This window comes from Apodemus sylvaticus, chromosome 1 (assembly GCF_947179515.1).
Source record: "Apodemus sylvaticus chromosome 1, mApoSyl1.1, whole genome shotgun sequence".
In the NCBI taxonomy this organism is placed as follows: Eukaryota; Metazoa; Chordata; class Mammalia; order Rodentia; family Muridae; genus Apodemus; species Apodemus sylvaticus.
Genome location: NC_067472.1, coordinates 121,634,794 through 121,652,778, shown reverse-complemented (window position 1 = coordinate 121,652,778; position 17,985 = coordinate 121,634,794). Strand labels below are relative to the sequence as shown.

At 35.9% G+C, this 17,985-nt stretch overlaps 1 protein-coding gene across 3 annotated transcripts in view; it reads right to left on the bottom strand.

Moving 5' to 3' along the window:
- Positions 1–17,985, bottom strand: part of LOC127681529 (glutamate carboxypeptidase 2) — a 76,500-nt gene that overhangs the window by 14,631 nt on the left and 43,884 nt on the right. For all 3 annotated transcript variants that reach the window (XM_052177876.1, XM_052177886.1, XM_052177895.1), the window contains 3 exons: positions 11,221–11,284; positions 2,753–2,820; positions 461–552 (listed from right to left, as the gene is read on the bottom strand). In XM_052177876.1, the coding sequence (XP_052033836.1) occupies positions 461–552; positions 2,753–2,820; positions 11,221–11,284 (224 nt within the window). The remainder of the gene's footprint in view (positions 1–460; positions 553–2,752; positions 2,821–11,220; positions 11,285–17,985) is intronic.

Genomic DNA, 17,985 nt, shown 5'->3' with positions numbered 1-17,985 from the left:
GGCTCACCTCAAACTCAGAAATCCGCCTGCCTCTATTTTATTTTTTTCTTTATTGGCCCACAAAAGATTATTTTTCTACCTTCTCTGAAGGAATTTTTTATTCTGGTCTTTAGCCAGCAACGAACGAAGTAATTTTACAGGTCCCAATCAATTGCCCACTCTACATTTCACCTTAGTTTACATTAAAAGTCAAATTTGTTCTTTGATACTTGGATGCTCCCTCTTGCATATAGCTTGCTCAAAAATAAATTTTGAAATTCTAGATATAATTCCAAAACATAAGAAAATATTTTATTTTAAAACAGTATTTTAGTGTAAAGACAAATATTACATTGTCAGATGTTAGAGCATTTGGAAAGTTACTTATTAAAATATTGAAACAAATGTACCCTTTTATAGCCAAAACATGTGCCCTTTTACCATACTTTGTAGAATGGATGGGCTGGGAATGTTGCTCTACCTGGGCATTCCAATAAACTCGTGTGAAGGACTCTTTTCTTTCCAGCTGTCATAAAGAGATTTGCCTTCAAAACCTTCATCCGGGCTTTGCAGCTATACAAATTATAAACAAGAGAATTCTCACAAATCCAATGCATAAACATAAATGTACATTAATAAGAAAGTGTAGCATTAAACTACATTTCAGCAAAGTAAGAGTTAAGATATCTATAAGTTGCTGTCAATAATGTGGCTGCTGTGTGGTACTTCTTTGCTATACTTTTGATTTGGGGATCAATAAAAAGCATAGGGATTAGAGAGTTACAAGAAAAGTTCTGAAGAGAAAATTTTTGTATATGTTTCATTGCAAGTGTGAAGATATGACATATACAGGAAAAGTTCAGCAAATTAGCATATCAATCTCTGTGGAAAAACAATCATAGGTCAATTTTCCTATATCAAAGAAAACTATTCTCAAAACCATGTACTTTTCTTACTAAAGAAAATACTCATTTATTACTGCCTCTTATCTGTAGGACTGCAGAAGTCTTAAATGATAAATGATAAATAATGAAATCATTATATAAGAGAAATAATAGAATATAATGACTAGTTATTTTAATTGATTGTTTTTTTTGTAATTGGGCCAAACAACAGGGTTTAAAGTCATTGTCTAGTTTTATGGGTGAAAATAAAATGAAGCAAAACAAAACCATTATTATTAAAATTTAGAATTAGAATATATGAAATTGTACCAAGAGTATTTAATCAGTTGTGTATCACTAAGGTTCCATAGATATTTAGGTTCAGTGGAAGAATCTTAATAATGTTTTATACCAAATAATTGCCAAGTGTAATAGTTCTTAGCAAGCTTGATTTAAAAATTTACTGAATCCTTACAATAGTTAATAATTTGTAAAAATGTAGATGTTCATGTAGTATATACTGTAATAAATATACTCATTAATAATTATATGCACATAAGTTCGATTTATCTCACATTAGACAAAAATTAGAAGATATAACTATATCTTAAGCTATAAAACAGGAGTAAATTAATAAAATTATGTTACTCACATTTATAAATTCACTTTCCATTTTCTTAAGAAACATAAATTTAAAATTATAATACTATATTATTAAAACTGTCCTTCTATAAAATAAACATATTTATATGATTGAAAAAACTCTCAATGAAACAAAGAAAGAAGGAAAGAAAAGTTTTATGAATTACATATATTAATATTGACCCAGCAGTGCTTTAGTAGCTGTAGAAAAAGGTCACTAATCCAGGGGATGAACAAAATAGTCAAACTTCCTCATAATTTGCCCTAAAATAATTGAACAGTAAGATTTCGCTCACTGGGATTGAGGCATTTAAGTTTTACATGCTACATAGTAACTGATAAACCTGCATTTAAATGATATAGATCTTAAATAACTAGATGCTAATACTAATTAATATATTTCTTATACCTGTAGGAGGAATCATGCTTCCTGATTTAATTCCATGTTTGGAATACAAAGATTTATTTATAATTCCTATGTGAAGTAATTGTGATTTCCTTAGAAATGCACTGGATTTGGTTAATATGTCCCATGATCAGGTCTTGTGGCTTGCTTGATTTTTGCAGTAATTTTTAGGTCAGTCTCAAAAGTGGGTCATATAGCTAGAATGATGGTCCACTCCTGCAACTCTGGAAATCTGGAAGGTCACACAGGAACATGTACATCACATGTACAAATAGATGTGCAGTACCCATAGAAACACTCTCTTATAGATCCTTTCTCATAGAAGTGTAGGCAGTGCCTCCAAACAGCTTCAGTATATGCTGCCACTAACAGCTAGAAGGAAGGTCAGGCCTTTGCGATACAGCCAAAGATTGGAGTACGAGGCAACAATTAAGAAGGGAATAATCTAGTTTTTGTCCGCAAATGGGTACATTTTAATTTAAATCATTCAGTCATGCGTACATTGTGAGTTACCTAACTTTACCATACAAGGAGGCAAAAAATAGTTATAGAGTAGAGGAATTAAACAGTAGTTCCAGCTACTATGAGACTCCAGGGGCTTAAGTCTGTTTTCTATTTTTAAAAATACAGATGTTAGAGAGGATGCAGCCTATAGTCTGACTCACAGAGGTGTGGCAAGCTGGCATATGCTATATGAAGAAATGGTTAGCTGTGGAAGTTTAGGAAAGAATATTTGTCATGAGAACAGAAAGTTATCTATAAACAATATAAATATTTAAAATAATGATTGTATCCAAAATATCATTTGCAGAAATTCTGCAAATATTTTTCCATCCCTTACCTCTTTTGTTAGGTTGTACACTAAGCTGTGCATCAGTGGTGTGCAATCAACTCTTAGAGTATAGTTTCCTGAAACAGAAGAATTAGCTGGTTTATTTGTTTTATTTATGTTATTAATTTATTAAAAACTGTTGCTAAACTCTACATAAAATAATTCCTTCAAAAATGCACTTACTAAAAATCCTATTCTCAATCTTAAGCTATAAAAACAAATTTTATGACACTGACTGCTAAATCTTGTGCTGATGATTAGGGAGAGACCTCAACAGGCTATCTCTCCAAATCTTTATTTCCTATTCTACCCAAAATCTTTTCCTTAAGCCCCTTTTAAATACTATTTCCTCAGATTGAGTCAGTGTTTTACACCATATCCACATGACTTCTTCACCCTTCCAGCTCATGTTAAATTTTGAGAGGGATCTCATTGACTCCTGGATGTAACATTCTATTTTCTTGTCCTTGGTCTGCTTTTCACATCACTCAAGACCTGGATCACAAGTGAGCCATCCAATTCTGGATTGTAGTTTATTCCAGATATAGTCAAGTTGACAACCAGGACTAGCCATTATATGTTCCCACAACATAAGATTACTTCTAGGACTGTTACATATTTTTTATTCACAAAGTAAAATCCATGTCCATGAAGGCTGAGTGGTGTGGGATTTTAATTCCACCACTCAGGAGGCTGAAGCAGAATGTTCATGAGTTCTTTGTCTTTCCCTCTCTCTCTTTTTCTCTCTCTCTCTCCCTCTCTCTCTCTCTCTCTCTCTCTCTCTCTCTCTCTCTCTCTCTCACACACACACACACACATGTATTATATTATATATAATAGATATTATATATGTAATTATATATATATGACATATATTGATACACAAGTGCTTTTATATGAGCGACTTAGAGGGAGATGGTGTGAAGGCATTTGTTACAATATAAATACACATATCATAGGACCAAAGAATTACATACATGGCTCTCTATTCACTTCAAATTTAATATAGAAATGTACATATGCATAAATGGACAATCTCTACAACATCAGCAACAGAACTGAAATGCAATTGCACTATTAAATGTGCTACAGAATAATAGATGTTCTTCTATTGCTTTACTGTAGTTACTTTGATTTTTTTGTTTGTTTGGGGATTTGTTCTGGTTGTTACTATACTATATAAGTCAATGAATATTCACTAAACGAAACATTTTATGTTTTCTGTGTGAAAATGTGGATTTACAAGCATTTATTTATAATATAATACCAAAGTCTTGTAGGATATAACAGAAGGTAAGAAAACAAAATAGATAAGAATGACTTTGAACTCAACACTCTCCTTGTAATCCTGGGAAGTTATTTGAATTCTCTGAGTCACAGCTTCCTCTTCTGTACAGTATGGTAAATAAATACTTATATTACATGATAGATATACATGATAGATATATCACAAAAAGATTAGATGGACAAAAATTAAGAGAGCATCAAATATATTTCTGGTACATGAATCAAGTAAATGACAGTTCACAGGACAGAAGCACACTAAAATTAAATGAGGACAGATCTTTTGGGGAGAACATTAAGGGTAAAACTTTTCATTTTTTTCAATTTTATAGACTTCATTACTTACAAAAATACTTGCAAATAGATAAAAATATCACTTTGGTTTTTATGTTATGTTTATGTTTATATTTAACATAAATTCACAGATGCGTGTTTTATTATATTCCCTGAGAAATGAACATTTAACCAAAGAATGGAACATAAATTGAGGGTTTTAAATCTCAATCATATTGAACCTATGTATACTTGTACTTAACCCTAAAAATTATGGTCCAGTCCTTGATATGATATAATTATCTAAACCCAGTAATGTGTTAAAATACTGGACAAGTCAAATGTTCAAAATTATCAATAATAATATCATTTAGCTAGACCTCCAGCTCCCAAATTATATGATTTAAGAGTGGTCACAATTTATCACATACAATGTGTTTGTTTGTGTGTGTGTGTGTGTGTGTGTGTGTGTGTGTGTGTGTGAATCATGGTGTGTCCGTGGAAGTCAAAATACAACTTTTTGGTGTCAGGTCTCACAGTCCATCTTTTTTTTTTTTATATTCTTTGTTTACATTCCACATGATTTCCCCTTTCCCGGATCCCTGTTCCCCATATGTCCCATAAAACTTCTTCTCTCCATCCATTCTCCAATGACCTCCCTCCTTTTTTTCTCTGACTTTATATTCCCCTCCAATGCTAGATCAATCCTTTCCAGGATAAGGACCTTCTCCATACTTCTTCATGAGAGTCATTTGTTATGCGATTTGTGCCTTGGATATTCAGGGCTTCTGGGCTAATTAATATCCATTTATCAGAGATTGCATTCCATGTGTATTCTTTTGTGACTGGGTTACCTCACTTAGGATGATATTTTACAGATCAAACCATTTGCCTAAAAATTTTGTGAATTCATTGTTTCTAATTGCTGAGTAGTATTTCATTGTGTAAATATACCACATTTTCTGTATCTATTCCTCCTTTGAGGGGCATCTGGGTTCTTTCCAGCTTCTGGCTATTATAAATAAGGCTGCTATGAACATAATGGAGCATGTGTCTTTATTGCATGCCGGGGAATCCTTTGGGTATATGCCCAGGAGAGGTATAGCAGGGTCCTCTGGAAGTGTCATGTCCAGTTTTCTGAGGAATTGACAGACTAATTTCCAGAGTGGTTGTACCATCTTACAGCCCTACCAGCAGTGGAGGAGTGTTCCTTTTTCTCCACATCCTCGCCAACACCTGCTGTCTCCTGAGTTTTTTACCTTAGCCATTCTGACTGGTGTAAGGTGAAATCTCAGGGTTGTTTTGATTTGCATTTCCCCAATGACTAATGATGTTGAGCACTTCTTAAGGTGCCTCTCGGCCATCTGAATTTCTTCTGGTGAAAATTCTTTGTTTAAATCTGTACCCCATTTTTAATAGGGTTATTTGGTTCCCTGGGGTCTAACTTCTTGAGTTCTTTGTATATATTGGATATTAACCCTCTATCAGATGTAGGGTTGGTGAATACCCTTTCCCAATTTGATGGTTGCCATTTTGTCCTTTTAACAGTGTCCTTTGCCTTACAGAAACTTTGTAATTTTATGAGGTCCCATTTGTCAATTCTTGATCTTAGAGCATAAGCTATTGGTGATCTGTTCAGGAACTTTCCCTCCCGTGCCCATGTCCTCTAGGGTCTTCCCCAGTTTCTTTTCTATTAGTTTCAGTGTGTCTGGTTTTACATGGAGGCCCTTGATCCACTTGGAGTGAAGTTTAGTACATGGAGATAAGAATGAATCAATTGACATTTTTCTGCATGCTGACCTCCAATTGAACCAGTACCATTTGTTGAAAAGGCTACGTTTTTTCCACTGGATGTTTTTTGGCTCCTTTGTCGAAGATCAAGTAACCATAGGTGTGTGGGTTCATTTCTGGATCTTCAATTCTATTCCATTTGTCCACTTGTCTGTCACTGGACCAATACCATGCAGTTTTTAACACTATTGCTCTGAAGTATTGCTTGAAGTCAGGGATACTGATTCCCACAGAATTTCTTTTGTTGTTGAGAATAGTTTTAGCTATCCTGGGTTTTTTGTTATTCCAGATGACTTTGAGAATTGCTTTTTCTAACTCTGTGAAGAACTGAGTTGGGATTTTAATGGGGATTGCATTGAATCTGTAGATTGCTTTTGGCAAGATGGCCATTTTACCTATATTATTCCTGCCGATCCACAAGCATGGCAGATTTTTCCATTTTCAGAGGTCTTCTTCGATTTCCTTCTTCAGAGACCTGAAGTACTTGTCATATAGATCTTTCACTTGTTTGGTTAGAGTCACACCAAGATACTTTATATTGTTTGTGGCTATTGTAAAGGGTGTCATTTCCCTAACTTCTTTCTCAGCCTGCTTATCCTTTGAGTATAGGAAGGCAACTGATGTGCTTGAGTTGATTTTATAACCAGCCACTTTGCTGAAGTTGTTTATCAGCTGTAGGAGTTCTCTGGTGAAGGTTTTCGGGTCACTTAAGTAGACTATCATGTCATCTGCAAATAGAGATAATTTCACTTCTTCCTTTCCAATTTGTATCCCCTTGACCTCCTTATGTTGTCTAATTGCTCTAGCTAGAACTTCAAGTACTATATTGAAAAGATATAGTACTATTTGATCATGGTGGATGATCGTTTTGATGTGTTCTTGGATTCGGTTGGCAAGAATTTTATTAAGTATTTTTGCATCAATATTCATAAGAGAAATTGGCCTGAAGTTCTCTTTCTTTGTTGGATCTTTGTGTGGTCTTGGTATCAGCGTAATTGTGGTTTCATAGAACGAGTTGGGTAGAGTTCCTTCTGTTTCTATGTTGTGGAATAGTATGGAGAGAGAGGACAGCCTTGTCTAGTCCCTGATTTTAGTGGGATTGCTTCAAGTTTCTCTCTGTTTAGTTTGATGTTGGCTACCAGTTTGCTGTATATTGCTTTAAGTATGTTTAGGTATGGGCCTTGAATTCCTGTTCTTTTCAAGACTTTTAGCATGAAAGGATGCTGAATTTTGTCTAATGCTTTTTGTGCATCTAATGAGATGATCATATGGTTTTTTTTCTTTGAGTTTGTTTATGTAGTGGATAGCATTGATGGATTTTCTTATATTGAACCATCCCTGCATCCCTGCTATGAAGCCTATTTGATCATGGTGGATGATCATTTTGATGTGTTCTTGGATTCGGTTGGCAAGAATTTTATTAAGTATTTTTGCATCAATATTCATAAGAGAAATTGGCCTGAAGTTCTCTTTCTTTGTTGGATCTTTGTGTGGTCTTGGTATCAGCGTAATTGTGGCTTCATAGAACGAGTTGGGTAGAGTTCCTTCTGTTGCTATGTTGTGGAATAGTTTGAAGAATATTGGTGTTAGGTCTTCTATGAAGGTCTGATAGAATTCTGCACTGAAGCCATCTGGTCCCGTGATTTTTTTGGTTGGGAGACTTTGTATGACCCTTTTTATTTCTTCAGGTATTATGGGACTGTTTAGATGATCTGTTTGATCCTGATTTAGTTTTGGTGTCGGATATCTGTCTAGGAAACTGTCCATTTCCTCCAGGTTCTCCAGTTGTGTTGAGTATAGGCTTTTGTAGTAGGATCTAATGATTTTTTGAATTTCCTCAGTTTCTGTTGTTATATCTCCCTTTTCATTTCTAAGTTTGTTAATCTGGATACTGTCTCTGTGCCCTTTGGTTAGTCTGGCTAAGGGTTTATCTATCTTGTTGATTTTCTCAAAGAACCAGCTCCTGGTTTTGTTGATTCTTTGTATGGTTCTCTTTGTTTCTACTTGATTGATTTCGGCCCTGAGTTTGATGATTTCCTGCCTTCTACTCCTCCTGGCTGAAATTGCTTCTTTTTGTTCCAGGGCTTTCAGGTGTGTCATTAAGCTGTTAGTGTATGCTCTCTCCATTTTCTTTTTGGAGGCACTCAGGGCTATGAGTTTTCCTCTTAGCACTGCTTTCATTGTGTCCCATAGATTTGGGTATGTTGTGTCTTCATTTTCATTAAGTTCTAAAAAGTCTTTAATTTCTTTCTTTATTTCTTCCTTGACCAAATTATCATTGAGTACAATATTGTTTAGTTTCCACGTGTATGTGGGTTTTCTGTTGTTTTTGTTGCTATTGAAGACCACTTTTACCCATAGTGATCTGATAGGAGGCATGGGATTAGTTCGATCTTCTTATATTTGTTGAGGTCTGTCTTGTGACCAATTATATGGTCGATTTTGGAGAAGGTACCATGAGATGCTGAGAAAAAGGTATATTCTTTAGCTTTAGGATAGAATGTTCTATATATATCTGTTAAACCTAATTGGTCCAAAGCTTCAATTAGTTTCATTGTGTCCCTGTTTAGTTTCTGTTTTCCTGATCGGTCCATTGAGGAAAGTGCAGTGTTGAAGTCACCCACAATTATTGTGTTAGGTACAATATGTGCTTTGAGATTTAATAAAGTTTCTTTTACGAAAGAGGGTGCCCTTGCATTTGGAGCATAGATGTTCAGCATTGAGAGTTCTTCTTGTTGTATTTTTCCTTTGACCAGCAAGAAGTGTCCCTCAGAGTCTCTTTTGATGACTTTGGGTTGAAAGTCAATTTTATCTGATATTAGAATGGCTACTCCAGCTTGTTTCCTGAGATCATTTGCTTGTAAAATTGTCTTCCAGCCTTTTACTCTAAGATAGTGTTTGTCTTTGACCCTGAGGTGTGTTTCCTGTATGCAGCAAAATGTAGGGTCCTGTTTACGTATCCAATAGGTTAGTCTATGTCTTTTTATTGGGGCATAGAGTCCATTGATTTTAAGAGATATTAAGGAATAGTGATTGTTACTTCCTGTCATTTTTGATGTTGTTTTTTAAACTTGATTGGTTAACTTCTTTTGGGTTTGATGAGAGAAGGTTACTATCTTGCTTTTCCAGGGTGAAGTTTCCCTCCTTGTATTGGTGTTTTCCTCCTATTATCCTTTGTAGGGCTGGGTTTGTGGATAGATATTGGGTAAACTTGGTTTTGTCATGGAATATCTTAGTTTCTCATCTATGGTGATTGAGAGTTTTGCTGGGTATAGTAGTTTTGGCTGGCACTTGTGTTCTCTTAGAGTCTGCATGAGATCTGCCCAGGATCTTTTAGCTTTCATAATTTCAAGTGAAAGTCTGCTGTGATTCTGATAGGTCTTCCTTTATATGTTACTTGGCTTTTTTCTCTTATTGCCTTTAATATTCTTTCTTTGTTTAATACATTTGGTGTTTTGATTATTATGTGATGGGAGGTATTTTTGTTCTGGTCCAGTCTGTTTGGAGTTCTGTAGGCTTCTTGTATATTCATTGGCATCTCTCTCTTTAGGTTAGGGAAGTTTTCTTCCATATTTTTATTGAAGATATTTGCTGGCCCTTTAAGTTGTAAATCTTCACTCTCATCTATGCCTATAATCCTTAGGTTTGGTCTTCTCATTGTGCCTTGGATTTCCTGGATATTTTGGGTTACAAGCTTATTGCATTTTGCATTTTCTTTAACTGTTGAGTCCATGGTTTCTATGGTATCTTCAGCATCTGAGATTCGTTCTTCTGTCTCTTGTATTCTGTTGTTGATATTTGCATCTATGATCCCTGATTTCTTCCCAAGGCTTTCTATCTCCAAAGTTGTCTCCCTTTGAGTTTTCTTAGTAGTTTCTACTTCTGATTTTAGATCCTGGATGGTTTTGCTTAGCTCCTTCACTTGCTTGTTTGTGCTTTCCTGTAATTCTTTAAGAGCTTTTTGTGTTTCCTCTTTAATGACCTCAGCCTGTTGACCAAAGTTCTCCTGTATTTATTTAAGTGATTTTTGCCTTTTCTCCTTATTGGCTTTTGTATTTTTCTGAATTTCTTTCAATGATTTTTGTGTTTCCCTTGTAAGGGCTTCTAACTTTTGATCCATTTTCTCCTAAATTTCTTTAAGTATGTCCTTCATGTGTTCCTGTACCAGCATCATGACCAGTGATTTTAAACCCAAATCTTGTTTTACTGGTGTGATGGGGTATTCAGGACATGCTGTCAAAGGAGAATTGGGTTCAGATGCTGCCATATTGCCTTGATTTCTGTTAGTGACGTTCCTGCATTTGCCTTTAGCCATCTAGTTCTCGCTGGTGTTAGTTGGTCTTGTCAATGCTGGACTCACTGGTGCAAGATGCCTCTTCCCAGGTGGCCTCTGGTGCACAGCTGACCTCCTGCACTGCCTGGAGACAGGGTGCTGTGGCCCAGGCTGTTCAGATCCCGAAGCAGACACCTGAAGGCTCCTGCCACAGGGACCTGCTGGACTCACAAGAGAACACTGACTCCTCCCAGCCAGCCTCCATTTGTCCCTCTTGCCTCTTGCAGGACCTGGAGATGTGGCTTTGCAGCCCAGGCTGTTCTGGATCCCGAAGCAGCGATCTGAGTGCTCCTGCCAGAGGCCTCAGGACTGGAACCTAAGCTCCCCTGCTGCCGGAACAAGCTGTGTGCTCCCAGTCTGCTTCTGTGTCCTCACAGTCCATCTTTAAATGGGTTTCTAAGATACACCTGAGTTTGTCAGGCTTCTCTCAAATTGCCTGTGATGGCTAATCCATCTCACCAGTCCCTATAGATAAGTATCATATATGTCATTCAAAAACAAAAGATTCTTCAAGTTTGTGACTTAAGCATTATATGTTATATAAGGTAATTATCACCATATTTAAGAGATTCTGGTAGAAGAGGAAAGCTCAGGAATGCAGTCTTCCTGAACTAGTACTGACACACCATGGGCGAAATGCCTCTTAATTACTCATGAAGTCAGTCGTGAATCAAATAAAAGATGTGAAATCACTCACAAGTATCCTAACTTCATCTTAATGGGCTTCTTTCTATGGTAGGATGAAATTATTACCTCCAGAATAATCATTGTTCTGCAATGGGCCAAGAGTATTTACCTTCTATGGAAGAATCAGCATTAATATAAGCCACACTACGTTCTTGAAGGAGTCTTGAATGTTCCTATAACAAGAAATTTAATAAACTATAAGAATAAATTTAATTCCCACCCACCTAAGGCATATTTGCCATTTTTTAATGTAGAGATCTGAATGAAATTGGATCATAATTCCCACATTTTGGCATATAAAATCTCAAAGAAAGGGTTTGACAATGAGAAATAAGAGCAAATTGTACTTTATCACATTTGCGAGGATAAAGAGTTCAGATACAGAAGATGAAAGGGAATTGGAAATTCAAACAAATAAAAGCATCAATCACAATTTTTAGTGAACATCTGTTTATGAGATTTTTCAGTAAAAGTAAACTTTCACAAATTCTGTTGTAACATTAGCAGGAGTGATTTCCTTGATACTGGTCAGAAAATTTACAAAGAAAGTCTGACAATGGGTCCAATTTCTCTGGTAGGATATTACCACCTACTGGTAATTATGGCTGATTGCACAATTTAAAACTAAGTGTAGCAAAAGCCCATAGAACACTTTGGTCTCCAAAACATTGAATTTTCTAGGAATTTTGTTTGTAAGAGAAAAATCAGCAAAGTACGTACATTTCTGAATGTAAATAAAAATATTGATCACAGTATAGTGGTTTAAGGGACTGAGGCAGTAGAATTGTGAAAATTGCAGGGCAGTTTGAGCTAAATAAAGAGACTGTCTTAAAGTAATGAAAATAGTAGTTAATAATAATAATAACAATAACAATAATAATAATTCTAAAGAAAAATTACTTCCTGAAATATTCATGGATTTTTCTGACATGAGAATGAGACTATTGTGGAAGAAAACTATATCTTCGTTGATAGTTGTATAGCAGGTATTTGGAGAAACCTGTAATATCTATGTTTATAGGAATTACATGAGCATTAACAGCATTTTTGAAAGAGGATGAAATAGATATCAAAACTCCATATTTTTATTTCTTTGTCACTCCAAGCTGATATACACTTGAATGGAGTTATTATTCAGGTTTACTGGTTAATACTCCTTCTGCATCATTTTCTGCTATGTATAACAGTCATGAGATCACTGAGATAAGAAGATAAGTACAAATCATGGCTTGTTGTGGAACCCGATCGGTCAATGTGACTTGTAGTTGGAGTTGATTTCGGTGGTATGTAATAATCATACTAGAAATTGGCATGTTTTGAGTTGAGTGGTCCTCTAACTTTCACTCTGTAGACCTGGGCTTGTCCTTCATTCTTAAGGACACAGGAGGGACTCAAAGAGTATCCTGCTTCCCTGTTTAAGACTGAAGGCTCCAGGAATGACCAGCTTGAAACCAAGCCCTACCAATCCCTTCCCAGTAGGGTATGCCAGGGACACAGCCTACAGAGATAAGTTGCTCATTGTCTCTTGGCCTCCAATGTCTATCTCTTGGTTCTATCTTCAGTCCTGAGGATTCTTGCTGGAACCAAGACTATTCTGCTTCACTGTGGTAGCCTGTAGGGGCCCTCAAGAACTATCAGCTTGGAAGTTTGCCTCATCAATCCCTTGCCAGAGGAGTCTATCAGAGGTATAGCCAGCATGGTCAGGTTCCTAAACTCCACTGTCACCTACAGCTCCCCTGTGCCATGGGAATCATGCAGCCATCACCAGAGAAAATCAGATGTCTTAAGAACAATGTAAAAACACAATCAAAACTCAGGGCAATATGGTACTACTGAAGCCAAAGTATCCTACTACAGAAAACTCTGGATATCCTAAGGAAACTGAAGCACAAGAAGATGAACTTAAATCAAATTTTACAAAGATGCTGAATGTCTTCAAAGAGGAAATGGGTAAATATAATCAAGAAATGCAGGAATATATTCAAATAAGTAGAGGTATTAAAGGAGGAAGCAAATAAATATACAGAGATACAGGAGAAATACAATGAAATGGGTGAAGGATATGGATAGAACTTTCCAAGACCTGAAAAAAATGAAATAGAAGCAATTAAGAAAAGTTGTAAAAGCTAGGAAAAAGAGCAGAAATTACCAACACCAACAGAATACTAAAGATAGAAGAGAGAATCTCAGAGATAGAAGATATGGTTATACAACGTGATAAGAAACTTGGGATACTATGACAAAACCAAACCTTAGAACAATAGAAATAGAAGAAGGAGGTAGTTTACAGTTCAAAAATCCAGAAAACATCTTCAACAAAATCATAGGGGAAAATTTGCCTAATGTAGAGTAAATCATGCCTATAAATGTACAAGAAACTTACAGAACACCAAAGAGATTAGACAAGAAAAGAAAGTCTTACCACCACATAATAACCAAAACCTTAGATGTGCAGAAAAAAAAGAGAGAATATTAAAAACTTTAAGGAAAAAAAGCTAAGTAATATATAAAGGCAGACATATCATATTTACCCTGGACTTATAAATATGTTCTCTCAAAGCTAGTATGGCCTGGGAAGATGTCTTACAGACTATAGGAGCCAACAAATGTCAGACAAGACTACTATACCCAGAAAAACATCCAGTCACCATAGATGGAGAAACCAAGATATTTCATGTCAAAACCATATTTAAACAATGTATTTCAAAGAACCCAGCACTACAGAGGATACTAGAAAGAAAACTCCAACCCAATGCAACTGACTACACTCAAGAAAACAAAACAAAAAAAAAATCTATGATTTCACATCATTAAAAACAATAGAAGCAAAAAACCACACACACATTCTCTCTCTCTCTCTCTCTCTCTCTCTCTCTCTCTCTCTCTCTCTCTCTCTCTCTCTCTCTTTCTCTCTCTCTCTCTCCCACCACCAATATCAAAATAACAGGAAGTAACAACCACTGGTCATTAATATCTCACAACATTGTTGGACTCAATTCCTCAGGAAAAAAAATCCAGTCTAACAGAATGGACTTTTAAAGAGAATTCATCATTGTGCTGTATACAAGAAAATACCTCAGCAACAAAGATAAATACTGCCTCAGAGTAATCTGCTAGAAAAAGTTTTCCAAGCAAAGGGACACAAGAAGCAAGCTTGAGTAGCAATTCTAATATCCAATAAATTTTCAACCAAAAGTAATCAAAAAATATGGAAAAGGACAATTTATACACATTAAAGGACAAATCTTCCAAGAGGACATCTCAATTCTTAACATCTATGTCCCAAATACAAGTACAACTACATTCATAAAAGAAACATTACTAAAGCTTAAATCATACATTGAACTGCACATATTCATAGTTGGAGATTTTAATACCCCACTTTCACCAATTGGCAGGTCTTCCAGACAGAAACTAAATGGAGAAATAATGAAACCAACAGAGATTATGATTTAAATATGCAATCAATCAGGGGGTCTGCCTACACTCAGGAACTGAGCACATAGGCGGTTCATCTGCAAGCCAGTCGGTCGTGGGACCTGTATCCAATGTGAGAATCAACAGAGGGCGTGACCCCCACCACACTATCTTCACTCCATAATAGAGCAGACAAAGAACAACTGATTGACCTTGACAACCTAAGTATAACATTGCTTGAGGCAAGACTGAGTAGGGCTCCAAAGGCACAAAAGAGGAAGGCAGCATATCAGTAATCTGTGCCAGAGGAAACCCAGTCATCCAGTGTTGCAGAAATAACCTTAAAGATCCACAGTAGGTTGAAGCACCAGCTAGTGACAATAAGACCATCTAACACTTGGTAGAACTAGATGGCTAAAGGCAAAAGTAGGAACGTTACTAACAGAAACCAAGGCATTGTGGCAGCATCTGAACCCAATTCTGTAACAATAGTAAGTCCTGGATACCCCAACACACGAGAAAAACAAGGTGTGAATTTAAAAACAATGGTCATGATGCTGGTGCAGGAACACATGAAGGACATACTTAAAGAAATTCAGGAGAAAATGGATCAAAAATTAGAAGCCCTTACAACAGAAACACAAAAATCATTGAAAGAAATTCAGGAGAATACAAAAGCCAGTGAGGAGGAAATGCAAAGAAATACAGGAGAACTTTGATCAACAGGCAGAATTCATGAAAGAGGAAACACAAAAATCTCTTAGAGAATTAGAGGAAAACACAAACAAGCAAATGACAGAACTGAGTAAAAACTTCCAGGATCTAAAAACAGAAGTAGAAACAACTAAGAAAGCACAAAGGGAGACAACTTTGGAGATAGAAAACCTTGGGAAGAAATCAGGGACGACAGACACAAATATTAACAACAGAATACAAGAGATAGAAGAAAGAATCTCAGATGCCGAAGATACCATAGAAACCATGGACTCAACAGTAAAAGAAAACGCAAAATGCAAAAAGCTTGTAACCCAAAACATCCAGGAAATCCAGGACACAATGAGGAAGCCAAATCTAAGGATTATAGGCATTGATGAGAGTGAAGATTTACAACTTAAAGGACCAGCAAATATCTTCAACAAAATTATGGAAGAAAACTTGCCTAACCTAAAGAGAGAGATGCCCATGAATATACAAGGAGCCTACAGAACTCCAAACATACTGGACCAGAACAGAAATACCTCCCGTCACATAATAATCAATACCCCAAATGTACTAAACAAAGAAAGAATATTAAAGGCAGTAAGAGAAAAAGGGCAAGTAACATATAAAGGAAGACCTATCAGAATTACACCAGACTTTTCAACATAGACCATGAAAGCTAGAAGATCCTGGGCAGAGCTCATGCAGACTCTAAGAGAACACAAATGCCAGCCAAGACTACTATACCCAGCGAAACTCTCAATTATTATAGATGGAGAAACCAAGATATTCCATGACAAAACCAAATTTACACAATATCTTTCCACAAACCTGCCCTACAAAGGATAGTAGGGGGAAAACACCATTACAATGAGGGATACTGTACCCTGGAAAAAGCAGGATATTAAGCTTCTTTCATCAAACCCAAAGAAGATAACCACACAAGTATAAAATGAAAACCAAAAATGATAGGAAGCAATACCCATTACTCCTTAATATCTCTTAACATCAATGTACTCAATTCCCCAATAAAAAGACATAGACTAACAGACTGGTTACATAAACAGGACCCTACATTTTGCTGCATACAGGAAACACACCTCAGTGTCAAAGACAAAAACTACCTTAGAATAAAAGGCTGGAAGACAATTCTACAAGCAAATGGTCCCAGGAAACAAGCCGGAGTTGCCATTCTAATATCAGATAAAATTGACTTTCAACCTAATGTCATCAAAAGAGACATGGAAAGTCACTTCTTGTTGGTCAAAGGAAAATACAACAAGAAGAACGCTCAATCCTGAACATCTATGTCCCAAACACAAGGGCACCCTAATTAATAAAAGAAACTTTACTAAAGCTCAAAGCACACATTGCACCTAACACAATAATTGGGAGTGACTTCAACACTCCAATCTCACCAATGGACCAATCAGGAAAACAGAAACTAAACAAGGAGACAGTGAAATTAATTGAAGCTTTGGACCAGTTGGAGTTAACATATATATATATATATATATATATATATATATATATATATATATATATATATATATATGTATGTATGTATGTATATATAGAACTATTCATCCCAAAGCAAAAGAATATACCTTTTTCTCAGTACCTCATGGTGTCTTCTCCAAAATAGAACATATAGTTGGTCACAAGAGAGACCTCAACAAATATAAGAAGATCGAAATAATCCCATGCCTCCTATCAGATCACTATGGAATAAAACTGGTCTTTAATAACAATTAAAACAACAGAAAGCCCACATACACATGGAAACTGAACAATACTCAATGATACCTTGGTCAAGGAAGAAATAAAGAAAGAAATCAAAGATTTCATAGCATTTAATGAAAATGAAGGCACAACATACACAAAGTTATGGGACACAATGAAAGCAGTGCTAAGAGGAAAACTCATAGCTTTGAATGCCTCCAAAAAGAAATTCAAGAGCGCATACACTAGAAGATTAATGGAACAACTGAAAGCCCTGGAACAAAAAGAAGCTAATTCACCCAGGAGGAGAAGAAGACAGAAAATCATCAAACTCAGGGCTGAAATCAATCAAGTAGAAACCAAGAGAACCATACAAAGATTCAACAAAACCAAAAGCTGGTTCTTTGAAAAAGTCAACAGGATAGATAAACCCTTAGCCAGACTAACCAAAGAGCACAGAGAAAAATATCCAAATTAACAAAATTAGAAATGAAAACGTAGATATTACAACAGAAACCAAGGAAATTCAAAAAATCATCAGATCGTACTACAAAAGCCTATACGCAACACAACTGGAGAATCTGGAGGAAATGGACATTTTCTTAGACAGATACCAATTACCAAACTTAAACCAGGATCAAATAGACCATCTAAACAGACCCATAACCCCTAAAGAAATAGAAGGGTCAAAGATAGGCTTCTGACCAAAAAAAGCACAGGACCAGATGGTTTCAGTGCAGAAATCTATCAGACCTTCAAAGAAGACTTAACATCAATACTCTTCAAACTTTCTACCAAATAGAAACAGAAGGAACACTACCCATCTCCTTCTTCAAAGCCACTATTACACTGATCCACACAAAGATCCAACTAAGAAAGAGAATTTCAGGCCAATTTCCTTTATGAATATCGATGCAAAAATACTAAATAAAATTCTTGCCCACCATAAGCAAGAACACATCAAAATGATCATCCACCATGATCAAGTAGGCTTCATCCCAGTGATGCAGGGATGGTTCAATATAAGGAAATCCAT